We start from the raw sequence: 14,604 nt of genomic DNA on the forward strand, positions 1-14,604 counted from the left end.
GAAAATACATCCCTCGGATAGCAACGTTCGCGTTGGCAAGCAAATTCGGCAAAATATTTTGTAGAAAGTTCAAATAGACCTGCCCTGTTAAAGGTCCATCAAAAAAGTGAGGACCTACTAATTGGTTATTTATGACACCAATCCACACGTTAACCGAAAACCTTAACTGAGAACGACGTTCTCGAATAGCATGTGGATTTTCTTCTGCCCACACATGTGAATTATTTATCCCGTCTCTGGTAAATTGGGCTTCATCTGTAAATAGTGTCCTGTATAACGTTGGTCGATTATTGTTAATCCATCTACAAAATTCCAACCTATCGATCTCATCTCCAGCATGTAGTCGCTGAACCATTTGAATGTGATATGGGTATAGATTATTTTTTTGTAAGACTCTACTTACTTTTGATTGAGTAACATTGAGTTCTCGACTTACTTGTCTAGTGCTTATTGTAGGGTTCATAGTAACGGCGTCCATAATGTCATCTTCCTGCGCTTCATCTACATGTCGCTCTGTTGTTCCACTAGGAAAAGTGCCATTTTCTCGCAAATAATTAAAAACTGACCCAAATGTTGGATGACTGGGAGTTCGACGATTAGGAAATCTCCTGCGATATTCTCTACTAGCAGCCCTACCATTCCCATTACAGAATCCATAAACAAATATTATGTCTACATATTCTGTGGTCGAAAACTGATGTGGCATTTTGAACGAAAGTAACAAAAGCTCTACCAAAACTAACACAATGTACTTAACGTAGATATGACAGAAGAAATATGTATTCTTGTACACATAAATAACAATTAATAATGGCAATAATGACAATGGGTATAAAATATCAAGAAACGTCAAACGGTCAACGCCAACCTTCATTTTAAACTTTTTTAGATTTATTTTTATTTAGTACAGTTGATGCAATGTATTATTATTTGACATAAAATTTTAATCATTTACAATCAACAAAAACTAACACATACAAGAGGTTTGACTTTTTAATCAATTTAATTTATTATTTATCGAAAATAATGCCCCAATACGATCTATGAGTAAAAATTTAAAATTGAAAAACAATTGATTCTATCGTAGAGATAATACAAAGTGACAGTAAAGATGTTAATTTTCTACGTATTAGATTATGTTGTAGGAACTCATTTTAATTAAAATGTTTGAAATTTATAACATTTGTTTAAATTAATACCTTATAATTTGATACTTCATGATGGTTGTTCTATTTTTGGTAAGATTTGATCGTTCACTAAAAATTTACTAAAAGTGCGACAACATTGTCGCATATGTCGTTTTCATTGGCTATTTATGTAGTTTGAAAATCACTTATTGCATTTTTAAAAAAATTTATACAGGGTGTAATATTTAATAAGAATCCCTAAATTAATTTTTCCAAAGCCAGTCGAATGCTTGATAGTAGTGTAGTGTATCATGCAAAAATAAAAAAAATCAAATGAGCCGTATAAACACTACAGTAAAATGAAATAAATGGTCAATTACACAAATCACCCTGTTAATTAATAAAGAAGAGGAGTTGACATTTTTTAGTGGCCACATGATATGCTCCCTGAGGGACTCTACATATGGTAGAAGTATGTAAAGTTCCTCATGACTCACCCTGTAGATATGGAATTAACGGAAAATCTTGAACACATTTTTCTGATTTTTCAATATATATATATATATATATATATATATATATATATATATATATATATATATATATATATATATATATATATATATATATATATAGATACTTAGGCTATATCTTTCTAGTTCTTTATTTATTTCAACCTTAGTTTCATTAGTGACTTCTTCTAATTTATAGTTTTCAACTTTACATGAAGAATATGTATCTAATAGAAATTCCTGTCTATCACTGCTTTCAAAGTGATATTCGTCTAATTCAGATTTAACTTCTATTCTATAATATTCCTTAAGAGAAACAACAACAAGTTTCCTATTAGTGTTGCCAATTTTGTTTGAATGTCGTTTTTGTTGTGACAAGAAAAAAAATTGAAATTAATACTAGTAAAGCATAGGTGTTACATTTGTTTTTAAAGAGGCGTAGCACTTTCAATAAACTGATACTTTTTCACAATAGAGTTAATATGAAATAATCGCGGATGCCTGAATCCTCCAGCGAAATATGTATCTAATGATGTGCCACACATGGTCTATTCCCCATTTAAAAAATTAACGGTTTGTATTACTGGAAGAGAGGGGGTGGACAAATGACATATCTATATCTTTTATCTATGTGGGTTCAGAAATTAAGTTAAGCATAATGTGATTTAACTAACTTTATTTAACTCAAAAACTCACTAAATTACAAATATTACAATAATTAATAATTTACATTAATAATTATCACTTAGAAGAATTTGCACTAATGTGAAGAATAACCAATACTAATATTAAAAGCCCACCCCCACTGGCTTATATAATGAGAATGAACTGTCTAGAAATTAACTGACTGGGGACCAGCGCTTCAAAAATTCTTGAAGATCATCTCTGTGTTGATAGAAACAGTTCATAGAATATTTCGGTGGAGGAGATAGACTTCTGGACTTCTCTGTTGCACCAGGTTGCTATCAGGGGTATGTGACTCAGTTGTTTGAATGTCTCTATTGTAAGTTGCTATGCACATTTTAAATTACTATTTTTGTCAGGGCTTCCTAAAATAACTTCTTTTGACAGTAAACTTTCACATAGACAATTATATTACTTTTGCAAGCAAATTGTTTATTACAAATTTCACATTAACGAATATTATTTTATATATCGTCGGTTAAGAGTGTAAATCTGCTAAGTCCACTTTTTGGACCTTTTGTGATTTTTGCTTAGTCATAATGTAGATAACATTTCTCATTATGTAGTGAAATCTGATAACTCCGTTTTATTTATATTTAAGTACAATTTGGTCGCACGAAATTATGCTTTATATTGTCGCCAAAAACGTAAAGTGTAATTCTGACAAGTCCGCTGTTACTTAGTCAGTTGTTATGGTAAATCAATGCCGTACAGACAGAAGTTAGTGCAATAGTAAGGTTATAGCCATATTTTACCAAATTTATTAATTCAAAATAGCGTTCGTTGGTGTAAAATACTGAAACGTGAGTATTTCTTTCATAGAGTTCTTTCTTTCTCTCAATTGGTAGAATGACCATATTAGAATGGAACAAGAAATCAAAAGAAGCTAAAGAAAACAGAGGAAAAACAGAAAGAAACGAAAAAAGTAAGCCATTTGAACAGGAGCGGTCAGCGCTAAAAAGTTTTATAGATTCAATGCCTAAAATGGAATCTCATTAAGTGGCAATCTAAAACAAATTTATACAAATTTTATGTTGATGACTGGTGTAAAACAAAATCTATCAAACCACTTTCTATTACAACTTTCAATGAAGCATTAGATTCCGAAAAGATTTCTTTATTCCGACCAAAAAAAGACCAGTGTAGGGCATATATCTGAGGACGAATACAATTTACATCATATTAAAAAGAATGAGGCACGTCAAGAAAAGGATCGTGATAAAGCTAATGAAACTCTTGTTTTCACTGTTGACTTACAAGCTGTACTGATGGCTCCTAAATCAAAAGTTTCGAGCCTTTACTATAAAACAAAATTGTGCATACACAATCTTTGTTTCTATAACTTAAGGAATAAAGATGGATTTTGTTACATTTGGAATGAGACGGAAGGTAATGTTTCTGCAGAAGAGTTTGCCACCATCTTTTCTGACTTTATCACCAACAAAATTTTGCCTACACTTGATCGAACTACTGATTACGGAGACACAAAAAATAATTTTGTATAGCGATGGCTGTAACTACCAAAATAGAAACGTAACTGTTTCAAACGCCTTACTGAATACAGCTGTGAAGGAAAACATTACTATTGAGCAAAAGTACTTAGAAGTTGGGCACACCCAAATGGAGGCAGACTCCATGCATTCCACAATTGAAAGGTGTTTAAAGAACAAAACAATCAATGTGCCAGCAGATTATTTGGGAATATGTCTATCTGCCCGAAAGATCCCCAAAAAATATAATGTAACTTATTTAAATCATACATTCTTTAAGTCAATGAAGAAACTTCCTGAGTTCCTGAAAAGTATCCGTCCCAGTAAGAAAAAAGGTGACCCAAAAGTAAGTCTTCACAAGTATTTATTTTATGTAAATTCTTATTATGTAATTATTTTAGGTTGTAGATGTGCGTGAGTTAAGATATAATGCAAATGGTCAAATTGATTATAAATTACGGTTTGGCGATGATTGGAAATTATTACCTCAGAGGCTCAGCTCCGGAATTGTACCTTGTTCATTACTTCAACTAGACCAACTCTATTCTGAAAGACTGAGGATTTCAAGTAGGAAGTATAATGACCTACAGGATTTAAAACATATTTTACCTAATGACTATCATACTTTCTATGATGATTTACCTCATGAATAATATTATGTAAAACAATAACAACATAATTAAAATGATTTTTAATATAGCATTTTGTATACTTGATTATATTTTTTTTTGTCAAGTCCAAAAGATTTAATATTACATATAAGGAAATTCTGCTAACTCCCAAAAAGTGTAAATAAAAATTAATTGCATTGATAAAATCGGTTTATGGATGTATACATATATTACTTGGAACTATATTTGATGTTATAAATATTGCTAATTAATAGAACAATGATTTTTCATTGCTGCTACAGTTTTTATGCTCTCCTGTAAAATCTGTTATAATGGACTTAGCAGATTTACACTCTTAACCGACGATATGTTTTTTTTCAGTGTGAACTTTTTTATGTGAATATAAATCACATTTTTCAACAAACTGCATATCACATATTTCACATTTATAAATTATTTCACCAGTGTGCTGTTTCATAATATGATCAGTTAAGTTATTTTTGTAAGCATACTGTTTAAAACAAATTTCACACTTATAAGATTTCTCACCAGTGTGTACTACCATATGAGCAATTAAATTACTTTTACGACTAAATTTTTTACTACAAATTTCACATTCATAATGTTTTTCTTTAGTGTGAACTTTCTCATGTGAATATAAGTTAGATTTTTGAATGAATTGTTTACCACAAATTTTACACTGGTAAAGTTCTTCCCCACTATGGTGTTTCATATGATAATCTAAATTATTTTTGAAAGTATACTTATTAAAACAAATTTTACACTTATAAGGTTTTTCCCCAGTGTGAACTCTCATATGATTAGATAAAGTACATTTTTGAGTAAATCTTTTAAAACAAATGTCACAATTATAAGGCCTTTGGCAAGTGTGAACTCTCTTATGAACAATGAAATTATTTTTGCGAGTAAATTTTTTACTACAAATTTCACATTCATAAAGTTTTTCTCCAATGTGAACTTTCTCATGTGAATATAAATTACATTTCTGAATAAATTGCTTTCCACAAATTTCACACTTATAAAGTCCTTCTCCACTGTGATGTTTCATGTGATCAATTAAATTCTTTTTGTAAGCATACTTCTTAAAGCAAATTTCACATTTATAAGGTGTTTCTATAGTGTGAATTCTCATATGACCATTAAAACTTCGTTTTTGAATAAACTGCTTACTACAGAGTTCACATTTATAAGGTAGTTCACCAGTATGAATTGTCATATGCACATTTAAAGAAGATTGGTAAGCAAACTGTACAAAGCAAATTTCACATTTATAAGGTAGTTCACCAGTATGAATTGTCATATGCATATTTAAAGAAGATTTGTAAGCAAACTGTACAAAGCAAATTTCACATTTATAAGGTTTTTGGCCAGTGTGAACTCTCATATGAACATTTAAATTACTTTTTTGAATAAACTGTTTACCACAAATTACACATTTATAAGGTTTTTCACCTGTATGAACTTTCTTATGTTTATTTAAATAATGTTTATATAAAAACTGTTTATAGCAAATTTCACATTTGTATGGTTTTTTTCCAGTATGAAGTTCTAAATCTACTTTAAGATTACCTAATGTTTTTGTATTTTTTATTTCCTGTTGAGTACCTAAAATTAAAAAAAAATAGTAAAAATAGGTGGAAGATAGCTTTAAATGACAATTGTTAATGACTATAAATATAAAAACTGAAACAAAATGTCCACATCTGAGACTAAAGACATCAACATACTATATTTCAAACAAAATAACATTACTAATTTCAACATATTCTTTAATAGATATTTTTCTGAATGTTCAATACATACAGATCATCTTAAAATCTCTGAATATTCCTATTCATTTACGTGAAATTACATTCATTCTCTCAGATTCCTTAGCAAGTTAAAACAATTTCTTCCTTACCATTGCTATATTCCTCTAGTTCTTTTTTTACTGAAACCGGAATTTCCTTGATTACATCTTCTAATCTATGGTTTTCTATTTTAATATCATCTAAACAATACTCATCAAGTAGAGGTATCTGACTACTGCTTTCAAAGTGGTGTTCCTCTACTTCAGATTTAACTTCTGTTTTACAATATTTGTTTGGTGAATCTTCTTCATCTTTAATCTTTGTTAATAGTTTTTCATTTATATCATCTTTATAATTTCCATTATATTCCATGCCGAATGAAAATAACTTTATTATAAACTAAAACACTTTTATTTAACAATAGTTCTTATATTATTAACAAATTATTAATAAATAAATACAATAATATAGACTATAGACATTAAAACGTCACGTATGACATATGACATAACATAATTTACAGTAAAGACACCGCTGTCACAAAATTAAAAAATATTCAGAATATTTTTTGAAATACAGTACACAAACAGATCTATGTACTCGTATTATATCCAAAGGAAACTTTGCATTCGCAATTTGTGTAAAGAATGTGTAAAGAAAACCCTTCAGCTAATTCAGGAACGGTTTTATTGGATGAACAGTTCCGACGACGTAACAGACTGGTGTAAGAATTTGTGCTACGAGTAACGGGAACGGGCCTCACCGAAAAAGTAGAGCTCCTATGAGACAATATAATGTTGGAAGCCCGTTTGAAAGAATAGCTTTGGGCATTGCTGGGCCATTTCCAGAAAGTGAAAATGCAGGCAAGTACATATTGGTAGTAATGGATTACTTCACTAAGTGGGTCGAGATTTACGCACTTCCAGACCAGAAGGCCGCCACCATTGCAGATAAGTTGATCCAAGAATATATCAGCCGATTTGGAGTACCTTTGGAGATCCATAGTGACCAAGGAAGGAACTTCCAAAGCGATCTATTCCAAGGAATATGTGATAGACTAGGCATGAAGATAACAAGAACTACAGCATATCATCCGCAATCGGATGGTATGGTAAAACAGATGAATAGGACAGTTGGCAAGTATTTGACAAGGATGGTATCCGATCATCAGCGAGACTGGGACCAATATCTTCCGTTCTTCACAATGGCCTACAGATCTGCTGTTAACGAATCAACATTCCAGATACCAGCCACAGTCCTATTCGGACGCATGGAAGGAAGTTTTTAATCCGAACCGACCATGCTGCCCTTAAGCAGTTGATGCAGTTTAAGAATCCAGAGGGTCAGATAGCCAGATGGATCGAACGACTCCAAGAATACGATTTCAAGATTGAGCACCGAGCCACAGAAATGCTGATTCTCTTTCCAGAAGGCCATGCCCAGCAGAGTGTTCCCACTGCAACAAAACGGAATCCAAGGAAGCAGCAGTGCTAAGAACAACGATGGTCAACGAAGACTGAACGCCTACTAAGATAAGGGAAGAACAAGAGAGAGATCCAGTTGTACAGAAAATTCGAAAATGGAAAGAGGAAAATCGTCGACTACCTTGACAAGAATTATCAAACCTATGCTCAATAGTTAAGACGTATTGGGCCCAGTGGAACTCATTTATCATGAAAGATAGCTTGCTCAAGCGAGTACTGGAAAATGATGACGGTTCAGAGAAGAGAAGACAGTTGGTGATCCCAAAGAGCAGAATAGCCAAAGTACTTCGTCAGTTACAAGGTCAGCTATTCGGACGCGAGATGCGACTACCTTGTGATCTAGAGTTTGGGTGTCGACCTGGTGAAGATGTAGCAGGTGAAGATTATGTGATCGAATTACGAAGAAGAATGGACGATGTACACAAGTTGGTCCGTTCCCATCTTCAGATCGCTAGCGACCGAATGAAGAAACGGTACAATACGCAAGCCGAAAAGGGTTGCTTTAAGAAGAACGACAAAGTCTGGCTCCATAATCCCAAGAAGCGAAAAGGTTGTTCTCCCAAGTTGCAGCAATTTTGGGAAGGTCCATACCTCATTATGGAGAAGATCAACGATATCATCTACCAAATAAGCAAGATTCCGAGGGGAAAGCCGATGATAGTACACCATAACCGGCTGGCGTCTTTCGAAGGTGACCACGACGTAGATGAAGAAGTGGAAGTAACCAAGTCCAAGATGTGTCTGACCTCACGTTTTAGGAATTCATGGGGGCCTATGGAGGTACCGATAAAGCAAGACATGGTGTTACCACTGAAGAAAAGCAAGATCTACTCGTGCTTCCCGATGACTACTCGCTGGCCCTTACCATCCCGGCCAGTATCACAGTATCAAAGACGCACCAGGGTTGGCATCTGTCTTTCGAAGGAAGTTGGGTCGAGTTGCAGAACTTTAATGCCAAGTGCCAGCTGCCGGGAAAGCCTTGAAACTCCAAGATGCATCACGTTACCTTTTCTACCTGGCAACAAAAGACACTGCCGTGACCAACCTACCTACCGAGATGTATGGGAAGCCTTATTTCCCATACAGATGAGGGTTATCCGAAGTATGGTGGAGAACATCTTTAAATACACCGAAGTCCATGTGTTAGTCTGTTGCAATCCGCATAGTTACTGGTGCGGAGAGAAAACCGTCCCTTGTCATTTTCTAGTAGTTTCCCCTACGATAAAACCGGTCTTCTTTCCATGTCATTCGAGAGAGTTCAGGGGTCAGCGCAGGTCAACATTCGTCAGCTTCGAAGGGATTCCAGAACAACGGATATTTAATATATTATATATATATATATATATATATATATATATATATATATATATATATATATATATATATATATATATATATATATATATAGAGAGAATTTTCGTTGAGAACAGTTAGTCTGAATAATAATATCCAGTCGAGTTTTGAAATGTAACGCGCGTATTTCGGGAATATAAATTGTAATAAATGTTATTTAATGTTGTAAATAAATTATACAATTATAGTGTAAATAAATTAGTGTAATATTGTATAAATAAAGATTTTAATAAACTAAGTGTTAGAACATTTTATTATAAATAGAGTTAATAAATGTCACAATCAAAATTTAATGGTTTCTGATAAATATGAATATTCGCATTCCCAGTATTTTTTCCTATTTCATGCCTATTTCTAATTCTAACTACCACTAATAGGGTTGCCGTTGCCACCTTCTCGGCAGCAAATAAACTTTTAAATTTTTTTATGAGAGCCAAAGAGTTTCAATATAAATAAGATTTAAAAAGAATAATCATTGTTAAATGTATATTTTAAAATCAGTGTATATATTTTAAAATCACAAATTTATTTTTAAATAAGTAATAGATACAAATACTTTAATTCTGCATCTATCTTATTCAAATAAGATTTATAATCAGCAAAATTAAACACCAAGTATAGAGTATGATATAAAAAATACATAGGTCAATTTAATGTACCTATTTAAAATTTCAAATGCTACTTAGTGTTACTACTAAAGGAAAGATCATGTATAAAGACCGGTTTCCCATTTAATTCTGATAAGTTGATTATCTTATCGAATGATTATACTAATATATAAATATGTAATAAATGTCTTGTAGCGATCGGTGTCCACACGGTTCGGATACGAGAGGTAAGAAAATAGGAATCTACGCTGGCTTTTCATAGCCAGTGCATATATTCTATTTACATTTAGTCGCATTTTGTTTCAGAAATTGCATTCTTAGGGCTGTAGTATAGTGTTTTTACTATTTTCTTTAAATATTTTAGATTCTATGTCGCTGGTACATACTGTGAAAGTCCAGTAAGAATTGATGGAAAAACTGTCATCATAACTGGCAGTTCTGGGGGAGTTGGATTTGAAACAGCCAAGGAATTGGTTAAAAGAGGTAAGTAAATATGAACAAAACTAAGAATGTGCCATTTTTTTTATATAAAAACTCTTCAATGATTTGTTTATAGAACTAAATGTCTAGATTTTGGGTTAATCTCAAAATAAATCAAATTATAAATTAAAATTTAATAACTAGAATTAAATGAAAATCACTACGACCGTAGATTATTGGGGTAAATCGCCAAAAACAAAAATGTAAATCCCAGTGGCGTGCCGTGAAATTTGAAGAAAGGGATGCAAATTAAATGAAATTATAAAAATACTTTCTTAACTTTTTATTGTAGTGCAGCTCTATTATGATGTTATTCTTGGCAAATTCGTTTATCACAGATTCATAAAAACTGGGATTTTCAGACATTTCTTTAATAAGTTCTTTTTCAATTGACAAAATGGCTAAGTTAGCTAGCCTCTCCTCGTTTGTGGAATTTCTGATAAAGTTTTTAATCCGCTTTAGTACAGAAAAACTTCGTTCTACAGGCGCACTTGTTGCAGGTTTGTCATCACTAAGTCACATAATTTTGAAACTATGCCCTGGTATCTCTTATGGAAGTGACAGTCCTCTGAAATTTGTATTTCCTAAGGACACCAGAGGGCGTAGCATTCGTAGCAAAGCTTCGTGACTGTGACTGCGTAATATCGCAACCAACAAAACAAGTACGCCATTTTTATTGTGGTTTCGACACAGTGTTTCGAGTTGTATTATTTGCGATTAAATAATTGTTTGCTTTTTTGCCATCATATTTAAATAATTATGGTTTTTAACTGTTACGTTAATGGTTGTAATAATTACAATAAGGATGCTCAAATGCATATTTTTCCAAAAGATAGAGCGGTAAGTAGAAAATGCTGATATAAGATTTTATTTATTTTTTAATAATTGCCTTAAAATGTCCGATGTTGTCCCAAACTTCTTTCCTTTCACGTTATGATATGTATTAGAATTGTTGCCGATATGTTTATAAAAAAAAATAAAGTAGAAAAAGAACCAATGTTTGTTTTATTTTTGTATTATTTTAAAAAGATTTTTTAAAAAGATGTTGCTTTCCTAAGGCCGCCAGATGGCGCATTGTCCAGAAATAACCTACACAGTTTCCTATCTATTCAGTAATATATATTCTTTATCTATGTTTGAAACCTCACCATAGGCTCTATCCAGTTCAGTTTGTTTAAGAAATCTCATCATTTTAGAATAAAGTATCAGTTTGTACAGAGTGTTCGGAAGTATACAAAACGCACAGTTGCGAATGCAGGGAAAGAATGTCAAAAAAGTTTGTATAATGCTTTTTTAGACAATTAAAATCCTCTTCAAGGAAACTAGAGTTTTCATATTTATTGAAATTGCATAACTTCACAAATCTTAACTCACAAAGGTTTTTAAATCTTTCTTCACGCTGCTGGGAAATGTTATATGTTATCTATTATTTCACAAAAAACTCGATGATAAGGTATTGTTCACCTGCATCGTCTATTCTAATGGTTGAATTGGACTTCGAATTCGTTAATTTTTTAAATACAAAATCCAACATCATTCGCTTTAGTCTGTAGTACATCAAATAAAATGTCTATATAAGGAAATATTTCCGAGAATACTTAAAGCAAAAAATTAAAATCAAAATCTTGTTTGAGTAATTCCAAATAACCTCTTGAGGAATTCACAGTTCCAGGGTCCCAACGGTCTTTATGATTCAAAATGCTTTCAAATAACTCTTAAGTCCGCTTTACATTTACGAGTACTCGGATCCAAGTTACTCTACTCGGAGTGCAACTCGGAAGTATAAACGTCTACTCGGAGCCTCTTGTCACTCGGATCCGAGCTCGGATTGAAGTTGAACGCAAACCGAGTAGCAGCACGAGTTCCTGTACGAGTGAGCGCCAAAGTGTTGGAAATTCCAAATTAAAAATGGCGGAACTAATATTTTCTGCAGATCAAATGGTTCAATTTATCGATCTTTACCGTTCTTTTGAATGTTTATGGAATGTGAAACTGAAGGAGTATCGGGACATTATCAAAAGAAATAAGGCGTACGAGACTATTGCGGATATCATGACCATTACCACTTACCACATTTATTTTTCTCCTTTAAAATGTTTAATAACACTAATGCAACAGCAGCTCGTTTCTTTCTTAATGGCGCCATTTTTAAATTCTCTTTGAAACAACTCTAATCGCTCGGATTTAATGTAAACGATCGCAGTTCTACTCGTAACTCAAATCCGAGCTACTCGCATCCGAGTACTCGTAAATGTAAAGTCCGCATTATTAGGGATTGTCGATATTGGGAAATTGCTTTTACTAACCTCCCATTGTAGTTCCATCTAGTGATAGCTACCTGAGCAAAAAAAATTGTGTTTGAAAACTTCTCCTTAACTTTGGTTTGAAGTTCTCCCAAGTGCCCAGCCATTACAGCAGCTGCATCATAACTTTGAGCGACAAGTTTGGAGCCAGAATCAAGATAATTTGTGAATAATGTGTACCAGTATCTGTAAACGATTTTTCAGGAAGCAGTTTGAATAAAAACCTCTATATTAAACTAAATATACTAATTCTGTTTTAGGGGCAACCGTTATCCTGGCCGTCAGAAATGGCGAAAAAGGTTTAAGAGCCTTGGAAAGAATCAAGTGGATCAATAGCGACGCAAAAATAAAAGTAAAATTACTGGATGTATCAGAATTTTCGAGTATTCGCAATTTCGTCGACCAGATTAACGACGAATATGCCAAGATTGATATTCTTATAAATAACGCTGGAATCATACGAGATAATTCAAAAGAAATTGGAAAATTTGGGGGAAATGGGGGTGATACCTTTTTAACTAATTACTTAGGTAAGTTATATGACGATTTTTTTATTTGAGAGCCGTATCGGGCATAAAGTAGTTTTAATTAATATGTAATATTTGCTTTCGCAAAGGAAAAAAGTAACTGTTATTCATATTTTGCCAATACAAAATAAGAGGTTTTTTAGCAGACTATTCTTTAACAAAAAAAGTTCATAATTCAGCCAAATTAGTTCTAACTAACAACTTACTTAAAAAGATGATGATTTTTAAGTACGAATACCGTAAAAGGGGGCCAATAGAACCAGTTTTGAGGTTTTCAAGCTTTGTAGTTAGGTTATTATTTATCTAATCGGACGAAAAATATGCAAAATGTGTTTCACGGTTAATACGATTAAGGGCCTAGTGAGCACATTTGAAAAAGTTCCCCAATTAACAAAAATAAAAAAAGTAGTGTTTTTATTCGGTCCATGCGTGACCATGGTAGGGGTACTTTGAAACGATGCCAGCGTGCGTAGCGGCGAAATATGACACAATTGGACCTACCTTTTTACGCATAAATTTTATCAAAAATGTGTGCAAATACATATGAACTGCTAACTGCAAAAAGGGGACTTCCAATAAATTTTCATACATTTACTTTATGTTATTATTGCGTTCTTTACACGTAAACACATCGTTGTCAACAAACAGGGGACTTCTGTGTCTATTCTAAGTATATTAAAAATGGCGGCTAAAATTTCTTTAACTGCAAAAAGGGGACTTTTACAGCAGAAGTTTCCTTTTTGCAGTTAACACACAGCCCGCAGTGTGGTGCTGCGCTCGTGTCGGCGCATATTGTTTTCTCTTCAATACCAGCACGACTAAAAGTAGACAACAGCGGTGTCCGCGGTAGTTCGACTTGAATTATTTATAAGAGAGGTGTTGTTGTATCATATCTCTAACTTTGTTTGCAATGGCTCGTAGCAATGCTAGTAGTGATAGTGATTCGGATACACCTTGCATAAGAAAAAAGGGTGTTGTGAATTCTTATAAATATGCACGAAATAAATATCGTTATGCAAGAGTTCGCGGCGTTTCTTTTGTCAATGCAGCCGGAAAGGAGATACTAGCTCGTGTTCCCCCTTAGAATGTGGGCAAGTAGCAGTTTTAGCCATATTACTCTTCAATTTATTGTGCTTTTATTTTGTAACTTAATGTAATAATCATTCGCATTGCATTTGGCTGACATTCTAACACAATTTACTAAGATTATTTAAGTTATGTTAATCTGTCAATTATTTTAAGTTGTTTTAATATCTACCTTATTTATTTCAGATGCAAGTTGAAGTGTTTGTCTCACTGGAATGCTGAGGAGAAGACCACAATTCTCTCCACATTCAACAACTTATCCAATAAAGATGAACAGGATGTTTTCTTGCAAGGCCTTATGGATTGTGCTGTCCCTAAGCGGCGATTACCCGCTGATAAAAACAAAAAGCCTAAATCCAAAACAGTGACGTACAATTTACTTCTCAATGGCAGTAGAGTTGCTATTTGTAAAAAAGGATTTTTGGCGAGCTTTGGAATCACAAAGAAAAGATGTGAGCGCTCATCTAATCTGCTTCATAAACAGCAAACTCCTCGTGATCGACGCGGGAAAAGTAGCAGTTATAATAA

General features: G+C 33.0%; 1 protein-coding gene across 1 annotated transcript in view; it reads right to left on the bottom strand.

Annotated features, from left to right (window-relative positions):
- The window catches only part of LOC140444673 (uncharacterized), a 73,968-nt gene that overhangs the window by 5,054 nt on the left and 54,310 nt on the right, over positions 1-14,604 (bottom strand). Inside the window, exons 6-7 of the mRNA XM_072536435.1 lie at positions 6,346-6,634; positions 4,783-6,050 (exon numbers count right to left, since the gene is read on the bottom strand). Of these exons, the coding sequence (XP_072392536.1) occupies positions 4,783-6,050; positions 6,346-6,634 (1,557 nt within the window). The remainder of the gene's footprint in view (positions 1-4,782; positions 6,051-6,345; positions 6,635-14,604) is intronic.

This window comes from Diabrotica undecimpunctata, chromosome 6 (assembly GCF_040954645.1).
Source record: "Diabrotica undecimpunctata isolate CICGRU chromosome 6, icDiaUnde3, whole genome shotgun sequence".
Lineage (NCBI taxonomy): Eukaryota > Metazoa > Arthropoda > Insecta > Coleoptera > Chrysomelidae > Diabrotica > Diabrotica undecimpunctata.